We start from the raw sequence: 11,698 nt of genomic DNA on the forward strand, positions 1-11,698 counted from the left end.
TGAAAATAAAGCAACACAAAAATTTCTAGGATTCATTTTATGCAAAATAAATTTCAATAATTTATTATTTTAATTTTAGGGTGAAATATGAACTATGCAAAGTATACTGATATCTGTTAGTTAAGAATAACAGATATAGTAAGAATGATTTTGGTCATTTTTTTATTTGTTTACAATGTTTTTCATTGGCCAGTAATTATTCTCTGACAGGCACAGCATGTCCGGCTCAGACTTTGGCACTGGGATCATATTTGTGTTTGATTTTTGCGTGCAGCCTGGCTCTGATTGGCCCGTAGAGCCTGAGTGATGCAGTACTCACTGTCCTGAGCCACATCGGTCAGCCGAATGTCACACTCCACCAGACTGCTGTTGTGGGACATCCCTTCCTCCAGAACCTTACCGCCGTCCTGCAGGAGACACACAGGAGCCGTGACGTCTCATTTGGAGCAAAGTGCTGTATTCCACACAAATCAGAGAAATAACTGTGTGTGAGGTTCATTAAAGAAGTCCTTGCGTCCATTTATTTAATTCAAAGCTTCTTATTTTAAACCAAAGTCAACATGAAATGGCATTTGCGACCCATTTTACTTCTGTAATGTGACATATTTCCAGTAAATCATATTAAATAAGTAAATTAGAGGGCAAGACTTGATTTATCTATTATGAATGAATGTGAGCTGTGGTACATGAGCGTAAAAGTAAAAAAAAAGGACATTTCACCACAACAAATATAAAACAGTGGAGAACTATGCCAATTTATTAAGACCTACAGCACTGTTAAAAGTTTGGGGTCAGTAAGATTTTTAAATGTTTTTGAAAGAAGTTTCTTCTGCTCACCAAGGCTGTATTTATTTGATCAAAAATACATTAAAATTGTGAAATATTTTTAAAATTTAAAAGAACTGTTTTCTATGTGAATATATTGTAAAATGTAATTTATTCCTGTGATCAAAGCTGAGTTTTTAGCATCATTCCTCCAGTCCTTCAGAAATCATTCTAATATGCTGATTTCAAGAAACATTTCTGATTATTATCAATGTTGAAAACGGTTGTGCTGCTTCATATTTTTGTGGAAACTGTGATGGATTTTATTTTTCTTTGATGTTTTTCCTTTTATTTGTCTTTTTGATGTCTTTTTTTATTTGTCTATTTTTCTTTGATTCTTTGATGAATAGAAAGCTCAAAAGAACAGCATTTATTTGAAATAGAAATCTTTTGCAACATTATAAATGTTTTTGCTGTCACTTTTGATCTATTTAATGCATCCTTGCTGAAATATTAATGTCTTTCAAAAAAAATCTTACAGACTGTAAACTGCAATATTATATAATTTTTACATTGTGTATGTTAAAATGGGTGAAAATAAATCCCATATACTGACATTGAAAGTATCCGAATTACTAATTTTTTTTTATTTTTTATTTTTTAATTTGACACTATTTGGTATTATTGCTAAACTTTGTTGCATTAAATTATTCATTACCTACAGTAGCCTAAAACAATGACTAGATATTTTAACATTAACTAATAGCCCACATTTAGGTGGCTTAAAATGAAAAAGCAATTTCAGAAAAAAATGACGAAAGATGCAATGATGAATAATTCACAGTAAGAGCAGAAACACAGAAATAGTGTCAAATTTGTTTCCTGTTGATACTGAAAGTGCAATGTTTTTGATGATTTCATACCATCTTTAAATAGAATAACATAATTCAGTATGTGACTTAGAGAGATTCTGGCGCTAACCATAAAATCTGATACTACTGTAAATGGCATTGCACTTTATGCATCTCAAAGTCGAAGTACTCTGATGATAAAGCATATCACATTTTGCAGCTCGGCTGCACTGAGACGCTTTCATTCTGAGTGTGTAGACTAATGTTTCTGGTGAGGAGTGTCAGAGCTCTTTCCTGAATGAGAAGTGATTGTTTGAAATATGATTTGCCTTGAAACGGAAATGGGAGAGCGGGTAAATGCAGGAATCCATCCCAGGAGAGAGGTAATCCCCATCCCACATGTCTGTTAGCACGCATCTATCCGGCAGCCATGAATAATTCAACATGAACCACAGGGCTGCATCATTTCATATTCATCTCTTTATACACAATTAAATGATTTAAAAAGTCCTTTGTTTCTCATCGATAGCATGTTAAACAGGAATAGTAAAAATAAAGCAAAATTGCAATATGATGTTAGGGTGTTGTTGACGGTTGCCAGAATGTTATTAATGCAGTTGCTAAAGTGTTTTGACACTATATGCGACAAAACACTTAAATTAAATTTTTAGCATAAACTTCACTTAATTTTGATAATTTTTCAGAAAACAGCATTTAATATCTTTTACCTGAGATCCAAAATAACATATGAAAGTAAGTCTTGTTTTATGTAAAAAAAAAAAAAACACACACACACACATATATATATAGATATATATACTGTATATTTATAGAGAGAGAGAGAAGTTTATGCTAAAAATTAGAAAAATAAAATTAATACAAAGAGAAAACAAGCTTATTTTTCCTACCTCATTGGCAGATATTTTTCTCAATTTTTTTCAGAAAACAAGACTTAATATTTTGTTATTTTGCATCTCAGGTAAAATATATTATTTTCCCCCAAAAAAAAAATCAAAATGAATTGAAGTTTACGCTAAAAACAAATGAGAAAAAAAATTGCCAATGGGCTAAGAAAAATAAAATGACTACAAAGGGTAAACAAGTTTTAATTTTCCTATCCCATCAGCAAATATATTTCTCATTTCAGCATAAACTTTAATTTTGATATTTTTTTACAGAAAACAAGACCCACTTTCGTATGTGATTTTGCATCTCAGGTGAAAGATGTGAAATCCTGTTTTCCGTAAAATTATCAAAATTAAGTGAAGTTTATGCTGAAAATGAGAAACATATCTGCCAAAAAATAAATAGATAGACTTGTTTTAATTTTTGTTTTAATTTTTTGCTTGTTCTTCTTTAATATTGATCAATTTTTTATTAAATATTTATTTATTTATTTAATATTTATATTGTAACAGTCGTTGTTGAATCAAATGTTGTTGAAACTCTTATGCACATGTACCAAAACCAAGCTGAGGAAAAAAAGGAGAGGAAAATGAGTTTGAAACATAATATTCTGAGTTTTACTCACAACTCCCAGTCTGTTGTTGGACAGGTTTAGGTTCTTGAGGGTACGGTTCTCCACCAGGGCCTGAGACAGCGCCACGGCCGTGGGTTCAGTCATGTTATTTCCCCCCAGATGAAGGTTCACCAGGGTCTTGTTCTTCACCAGAGCCTGAGCCAGAGCTTGACCCCCTTCATCCCCGATGCGGTTGAGCCTCAGGTTGAGGGACCTCAGGGTGGTGTTTTTGGACAGAGCATGAGCCAGTGCCTGAGCTCCTGGACCTCTGATCTGATTGTTGCAGATGACCAGTCTCTTCAGCTGACTGCGGTTCAGGAGTTTTCCGATGGCTCGGGCTCCGCGGTCGCCGATGTGATTATGTGAAAAGTCGAGCTCCTGTAGGGACGGGTGATCCAGCAGTTGGCTCACAAGCAGACAACACTTCTCATCGTCCACCTTACTGCGATGGATCCTGAAGACCTGGTGCAAAAAGTGGGAATTTTACAACCAAATGAAATAAAATAAAACAATTGAAAATACTGAATTGAAATAAAACTGAAAATAAAATCATTTTAAATAATTAAATTAAAAACAAAACAAACTCCCCACACTACCAATCTTTACAAAAAGTATCAAAAAAAGTTTTACTAACAATGTTTCAGTCTCATGACCTTCATCAGGCATATTATAGGAGAATATACCTGATGAAGGTCATGAGACCAAAACGTTGTTGTTAAAAAAAATTTGATACTTTTTGCAAAGATTGGTAGTGTGCGGGATTTGCTTTGTTTTTCAGTTTTGACCTTATTGGTCTTTTTCTCCTACGCACCTATCTATTGCCGTCAGGTGTGCAGGGATTGATTGTTAAAAAATTTAATAAATTTAAAAAATCAAAATACAGCTAAAATTTAATTTCAAACAAATAATAAAAATGACTATAGTATGGAAGCACAGAAAAATAATTTCAATGCTCTTGCATTCTCTCGCAAAAATATTTGTAGAAACTTTACACTCTCTCGCAAAAGTATTGCGTTCCCCCCGATAAACTTTACGCTCTCTCGCAAAAGTATTGCGTTCCCCCGAGAAAATTTACACTCTCTCGCAAAAGTATTGCGTTCCCCCGAGAAACTTTACGCTCTCTCGCAAAAGTATTGCGTTCCCCCACTAAATGTAAATGTAAATATCAACGTGCCTAATAATTATGCACGCACTATATGCTTTCTTTGTACAAAGAAAACAGGTGTGAACATTCTGCTAAATATATCCTTTTGTGTTTCAGAGAAAAACCGACTACCACTACTAATAATAACAATAACTGAACCTGTAAAGTCTTGCAGGAATGTAGGGCTTTTGCCAGGAATTCGCAGTCTCTGAAGGTGAACTCAAACAAATTCCACTCAAAGTTCATGCCGCATCCTTTCACTCCATACACCACGTTGAGCTCTTCCAGGTTCGGCAGTTTGTCGAGCAGAATGCGGAAATCAAAGTGATCCATGGAGGGTCCTTCGCTGCCCGTATCGCTGGCACAATCCGAACGGTCGTCCTCGTCATACCTGGGTGACTCTTTGATGGGTGGCAGCAGCTGAGAGACTTTCAGTCGCTTTACATAGTTTCGACACAGTGGCACCGCATCCAGGACTGTCTTGGTGTCAGTTGCATCCGGGATGAAGAATTCAATGATGTTCTCTAGGTGACGCTCGAAGAACATGCGTTTCCAGCTGTTGTCGTATGTGGAGACGTCACTGACAGCCCAGCGACCTTCACAGCAGCGTTTCCAGTAGCTCTCATCACTGATGAGGTTTGCAGTTATGGTCAAGGGAAGAGATGTTGGTAGCCGCTGGAGCACATACGCTTTGTAGTTAGGCGTAAGTTCATCCAGAATGGGTTTCTCTGCAAAATAGTATAGTACAGGCTTTAAAGGAACACTCCACTATTTTTGAAAATATGCTCATTTTCCAAATCCCCTAGAGTTAAACAGTTGAGTTTTACTGTTTTCGAATCCATTCAGGCGATCTCCGGGTCTGGCGGTAGCACTTTTAGCTGTAGCTTAGCATAGATAATTGAATCTGATTAGACCGTTAGCATCTCGCTCAAAAATGACCAAAGAGTTTCTATATTTTTCCTATTTAAAACTTGACTCTTCTGTAGTTACATCGTGTACTAAGACCGACGGGGAAAATGAGCCTATTTTCAAAAATAGTGGAGTGTTCCTTTAATACAGGCTTTCATGCAAACTGAGAACATCTTTTCATTAAAGCAAGACACTCCAGGCAAAAACAATGTTTTTTTTTTTTTTTCATGCACTGGTCAATTTTTACATTTTATGCTATTTGGCTTTTCATGACATGTTTCAGCATCCAAAATACACCTACAAGTCTTTACTTTATTGCACTTTATCTGTCTGCGTTTGTAAATTTCAATATCTTTTATAGGCCATTTTCTCAAAATGAGATTTCTCCTTGACTTCAGCAACACTTACATGAACCATATTTTATTTTGTCAAGATTATAAAACGTTTTGATTCTAAAAGACCATAATACATTTTGTAACATGACACCCCCGGTAAGGGGGAGGAGACCACTAAAAGATTTTGAAATACCATTTCTATGGTAACGTAATGTCTGATTTTAAAATGGTTTTCACAGGATAAATTTTGAGATTTTAAGCTTTCAAATGGTATATAACTTATGATGATTACTAAAACATGAGATCGGGAAAAAGGCAACGAAATAAATGCTGTTATGATGTAGATTTGTCAGACTCTTCGTGCACTCTTGTCATAAATGAATCTATTGCTGTTCCTACATAATTACTAACAAAATAAAATGGTAAAATATCTATTTAGGAGTCTTAGACCTTTCCAATAATATATAGTTTGTCATGATTATATTAGGATTTAATTGTACTATAGTGAAGTAAACTTAGGCGTCCCGTATACGGGACGGTGACAGTTAATGTCCATGTAAAGTCATTATTAAATGTGTTCTCTAAATTTTATCACACCACAGAAAAATCTGTTATTAGCCACCCAGCCAAATTTGAATGCTAAAAAAAACCACCAAGTGAATAAAATAAGCTATCAAAATCTTGAAAAAATAAGCAGTATTCTCTGCTCTCAGACTCTGGGGGCGTGTCCGCTGGCGGCGCTGAAAACACGCCCACTCGCGGAAAAGCTGCCGTCTCTCTCTCAACTGTCTTCCTCTGCAGCTTATTTAAATGAGGAGACCGTGCTGTTTTGTTAATTATTGCAACCAGGTATTATGCATTTACGTGACGAAGGCATAGCTATGTAATTTAATGAATTGAGTTCATTTGAGTTTTCCATGGCCGATGATATTTTTGATATCTAGAGAGCATAGTGTCTGATATAATGCATATATATATATATATATATATATATATATATTAGTACAGTTTTTCTGTAGTGCATATCTGATCAGGTGTATTTATGTAAAAGTTGCCAATATTGATATTTAATTTTCTTTTCCATCGTCTAATGCTCACTTAGTTTATCTTTTAAAAACACAATTTTTTTTCATACTGTACATTCAAATGTTGTAATGCCTAAATTAACTTGCATTCAAAATGATTAATTCTAGGTGTGATATTTTTTATCTATTTAGGAAAAAATAGTACATAATTTCAGTGTCTGCCATTTATAGGTTACCTAAAATAATTGGCGGCTTTTGTGTTAAATATATTTTATTAATCGCATACATTAATACAAACTTTGAGTCAATATTAAATGTGTGTTCTGAGTTTATCACACCACAGAAAAATGTGTTATTAACCACCCAGCCAAATTTGAATGCTAAAAAAAACCGCCAAGTGAATAAAATAAGCTATCAAAATCTTGAAAAAATAAGCAGTATTCTCTGCTCTCAGACGCTGGGGGAGTGTCCGCTGGCGGCGCTGAAACCACGCCCACTCACGGAAAAGCTGCCGTCTCTCTCTCAACTGTCTTCCTCTGCAGCTTATTTAAATGAGGAGACCGAGCTGTTTTGTAAATTATTGCAACCAGGTATTATGCATTTGCGTGAGGAAGGCATAGCTAGCTAGCAACCTCTAGGCTGTAGTAACGAACGGCAGTAACTTGCCATTGAGCGGGCACACCACTGCGCTGTAGTTATTATGTGTGTTCGACTTGAAGCAGGACTGTGCAGAACGATCAGTGTATAACACAAGAGCGATTCGAAAGCATGAGGACCCATCTGCTCTCTATAGCTCTGTACTTTGATGTCACACACCGATCGATCTGCGCAGTGCTGCTTCAAGTCGAACACACGTCTTAAGCCCCGTTCACACTACAAGCGACATGCAACAGCAAAGCGACACAATCCCATTCATTTCAATGGAGAGCTGGCGATTTCCGGCGACACCCTGGCGACATGCAGCTACAAAAGTCGCTGCTAGTGTGAACGGGGCTTTATAGTGTTAGGGGAGGGGCCATGCTCGGCTGCTCCATTGCGTCATCGAGCCACCGTTTTAGCCCCGCCCAAAAAAAATCCTGAACACAGAATTGGTGAAAAACTGTTTAACGGTTTAACTCCTCAATTCAGTACTACATACTTCAGAGTCGTTGTAATGTGTTTCTGCAATAGATTTCTAACATTTATAATGTGTTTAGAAACAATTCTCAGAATTCTCTTTACACGGACTTTAAGGGGTTAATATTATTTATGAAGTGATAAAATCAGAAATCAATCTAAAATTCCCTCTAAACCTTTTACTCTAATATGTCAAGAAAATGAAAAAAGAATTTTGAACCTGAAAGACCTCAGTTCTGGAAATATAAGCAAATTAGTGCATATTTAATTAGATAATGCCTCAGTTGCATATTTAGACATTACATTTTGTTGTACAAACTTGTAATACAAAAACTTTTTGCAATTCTTAGTGTAACTTAAATCAGTCAACTATAGGAAAGTATGCTGATACCTATTATAAACAAGGTTTCAGCAAAAATAAATAAATAAATTATATATATATATTTTTTTCAATTTTGCACACTGTTTTGTCCCACTTCTCAAGAATGACTGATATTATATATATATATATATATACTGTATATGAAGCTTATATACTTAAATTACATTGTTTACCTCTAAAATGTTTTATAATATGTTGTAGACAGAGTGTTGTTAGCAGAGGAACCAGCTCCAGCGACCACTCGGGATCCTCCGCGATGATGCTGCGCATTTTCCGCCCGTTAGCGGCAGCGTTTACCGGCCTCATGCTCCCGGTTCTCCGTGAAGACTGACTCCGAGACATGCAGCTAAAACTGACAAAAAAACAAGAATCAGGAACAATAAATAGCTATAACTCAGTCATTACTGCTAGAGGAGGTCAACAACTTTTCTTGACGGACGTAATCTTTCCGTTAAAAAGACTCGTTTTCAGCATATTATAAGTTTTAAATAATGGATCTGAGTGAAAACACATTAAGCTCATTCATTAGATAGTTAAATAGATTCAAAACGTTAGCTACTCACTTTCAGTTTCTCCGTAAAGTTTGTTGTTGTCATGGTAACAGAGACGTGCCGTGCGTCACTCGCTGCTGATCACGCGCCTATACTGTACGCTGAATGTGTGAAAAACAGCCTCACCCGTGATTAAAATAAAGCATAATTAACACCATCACACTATGCGAATGCACAGAAGAACGAGGAATGTCAGGCTGAAAACTGATATTAAATAAAGGCAAAACTTCGGTGAAAGTCTAGGATATGCAAACTTATATTTCATAAAATATGATTCAGGTTTCGTGTTTTGACATGAAATAAATAAAAAATAATAAATATTTTGTTTGAAATGTCATATAATGTGTATATCTGGGGCAGGTCATGCAAATCAAAATATTTATGTCAAAAATATAGGCTATATATACAGTATATTTATTTCATTCATATGATTTCAGTGACTGTGTAAATAGCAGAAGGGCACCATTGCATATTTAAGAAAGACAATTATCTTAATAACAATGCATTGCATTATAAACATATGATTATTTCAAAACTCTGAGCATGGGAACCCCCCCACCAACAACAACAAAAAAGCTTAAGTCAATATTTATTTATTTTTTGACATTACAGTTATGAGAATTGGAGGGAAAATATGTTTAATAATTGCCACAAAAGTAATGTCACAACCCGTTATAAAAATTGTATTTCTGAATGTTCTCTGAACGTTAAAAACGCCCAGTTTTTTTTTTTCTGGTTATGCGAGCATACATTCTATTTTATCATATCTATTTTGAATGTTCTCTTAACATTCTGAAATAAGTAGCAACATTCAAACACATTCGATGAACTTTTATAATTAATGAATAATTAATAATAAATAATTCTGAGAACGTTCCCTGTTAGATGTGTATATATTCAGAGTGATGCACAACGTTATCCAAGGCATATAGCTTATCTGAAGACTGTCTAGACAAGCCAATGCATAATCAGCGTTAACCTCCAAACACTCATTATGCTCATGCCAACCTCAGCATGAACAACTAGACACAGCCTGAAGAGTCTCCAGACCTCAGCAGCAGTTTTGAGGCGTGCTGCAGGACGCAGAGTGTTTGACTGACACCCCAAAACTGCTGAGATTTCAGCCCTCTTCAATACTCGTCCATTTTGCCCTAAAAGCTAATGTCACGCTTCATCAGACACCTTGTTTCGAGAGCGGCAGCAGCCAGAGAAACAAGTCAGCCTTTTTATACCACACAAATAAAGCCAAGAAAGGTCCATATTTTAGATTATCATTCAAACAAACACATAACTCTATGCAACCACCAAAATATCCAAGCATGGCTGCAAACTCACAGAACAAAAATCCAATTAAAGTGCAACAAAATCAAGTTTTAAATGATCACTGATCCAGCAAAAGTAATTGAAACAATAAACACCTCAATTTGGAAGCTTGTTACTGCCACAAGATTTAAAATATATATATATATATATTTTTAAATTACACAATTTGGACTGTTTTGCCTTGAGTTTCTCACATTTCTGACTTTTTTCTTCCAATTCAGTATTGCAAGATACAAACTCACAATTGCAAAGAAAAAATAATTGTGTGATATAAATTCACAATTCTAAGAAAATTTGTTATTATACAATATAAACTCACAATTGCGAAGTCAGAATTGCAAGACAAGCACGAAACGTGATATAAACTTACTTGCAAGATATAAACTCACAATCCTGAGAAAAAAGTCAGTTTTAGGATATAAACTCGGAATTACGAGATATAAACTCAATTGCGAGATATAAATTCACAACTATCATTATCGTGAGACATAAACTCGCAGTTGTGAGAAAAAAGTCAGAATTGCAAGATACAAACTCAGAATTGCGAGATATAAACTCAGAATTGTGAGATATAAACTCAATTACGAGATACAAAATCAAAATTGCGCGATATAAATTCTAAGAATTCTCGCAATTCTAAGAAGTCATTATTGTGAGTTGTAAACTTAGAATTGCAAGATAAACTCAAAATGGTGAGACAAATTCGCAATTCTAAGAAAAGTCGTTATTGTGAGATATAAACTCAGAATTGTGAGATAAACTCAAAATGGTGAGCTATAAATTCGCAATTCTAAGACAAGTCGTGAGATATAACCTTGCAATTGCGAGAAAAAAGTCATAATTGCAAGATGTAAATTAATTTAATGAGATATAAATTCGCAATTCTGAGAAAAAAGCCAGAATTGCGAAATGTAAACTCAAAATTGTGAAATATAAACTTGCAACTACAATAAAGTCAGAATTGCAAGATATAAACTCAGAATTTCTTGAATTCGCAATTCTGAGAAGAAAAGTTCTTATTATGAGATAAAAAGTCGCAATTACGAGATACAAAATCAAAATTGCGAGATATAAATTCTAAGAATTCTCGCAATTCTAAGAAGTCATTATTGTGAGTTATAAACGTAGAATTGCAAGATCAACTCAAAATGGTGAGACAAATTCGCAATTCTAAGAAAAGTCGTTATTGTGAGATATAAACTCAGAATTGTGAGAGAAACTCAAAATGGTGAGCTATAAATTCGCAATTCTAAGACAAGTCGTGAGATATAACCTTGCAATTGCGAGAAAAAAGTCATAATTGCAAGATGTAAATTAATTTAATGAGACATAAATTCGCAATTCTGAGAAAAAAGCCAGAATTGCAAAATATAAACTCAAAATTGTGAAATATAAACTTGCAACTACAATAAAGTCAGAATTGCAAGATATAAGCTCAGAATTTCTTGAATTCGCAATTCTGAGAAGAAAAGTTCTTATGAGATAAAAAGTCGCAATTACCTTTTTTATTTTTTTTTATTCCATGACCCACAATCAGATAAAAAAAAGTTGTAACTGAGATATAAATTTGTTGCAAGAAAAATGTCATATAATTTTGAGAAACATTTTTTTATTTAATTTTCTTTATACCATGGCTTCCATACTTCACAGAGGTCACGACCTCAACATTACTCCCTCAGCCACAGTCAATCGCTTCTCATGGTTTGATCATTTCACCAAAATCTTCCTAGAAAGAGATCAAGTCACTCATATTGCGACACTCACTGCCTAAACCACCA

General features: G+C 34.8%; 1 protein-coding gene across 1 annotated transcript; it reads right to left on the reverse strand.

Annotated features, from left to right (window-relative positions):
* Positions 1-182: 182 nt before the first annotated feature.
* On the reverse strand, positions 183-8,681 carry LOC107732501 (T-complex-associated testis-expressed protein 1-like). Its single transcript, XM_016543855.1, has 5 exons — positions 8,610-8,681; positions 8,220-8,398; positions 4,439-5,007; positions 3,148-3,597; positions 183-407 (listed from the first exon to the last, which is right to left on the reverse strand). The coding sequence occupies exons 2-5, from the start codon at positions 8,386-8,388 to the stop codon at positions 246-248; spliced, it is 1,350 nt and encodes a 449-aa protein (XP_016399341.1). The 5' UTR covers positions 8,389-8,398; positions 8,610-8,681; the 3' UTR covers positions 183-245.
* Positions 8,682-11,698: the final 3,017 nt, after the last annotated feature.

Source organism: Sinocyclocheilus rhinocerous, unplaced genomic scaffold, assembly GCF_001515625.1.
Source record: "Sinocyclocheilus rhinocerous isolate Xijiao unplaced genomic scaffold, SAMN03320098_v1.1 scaffold310, whole genome shotgun sequence".
NCBI classification, from domain to species: domain Eukaryota; kingdom Metazoa; phylum Chordata; class Actinopteri; order Cypriniformes; family Cyprinidae; genus Sinocyclocheilus; species Sinocyclocheilus rhinocerous.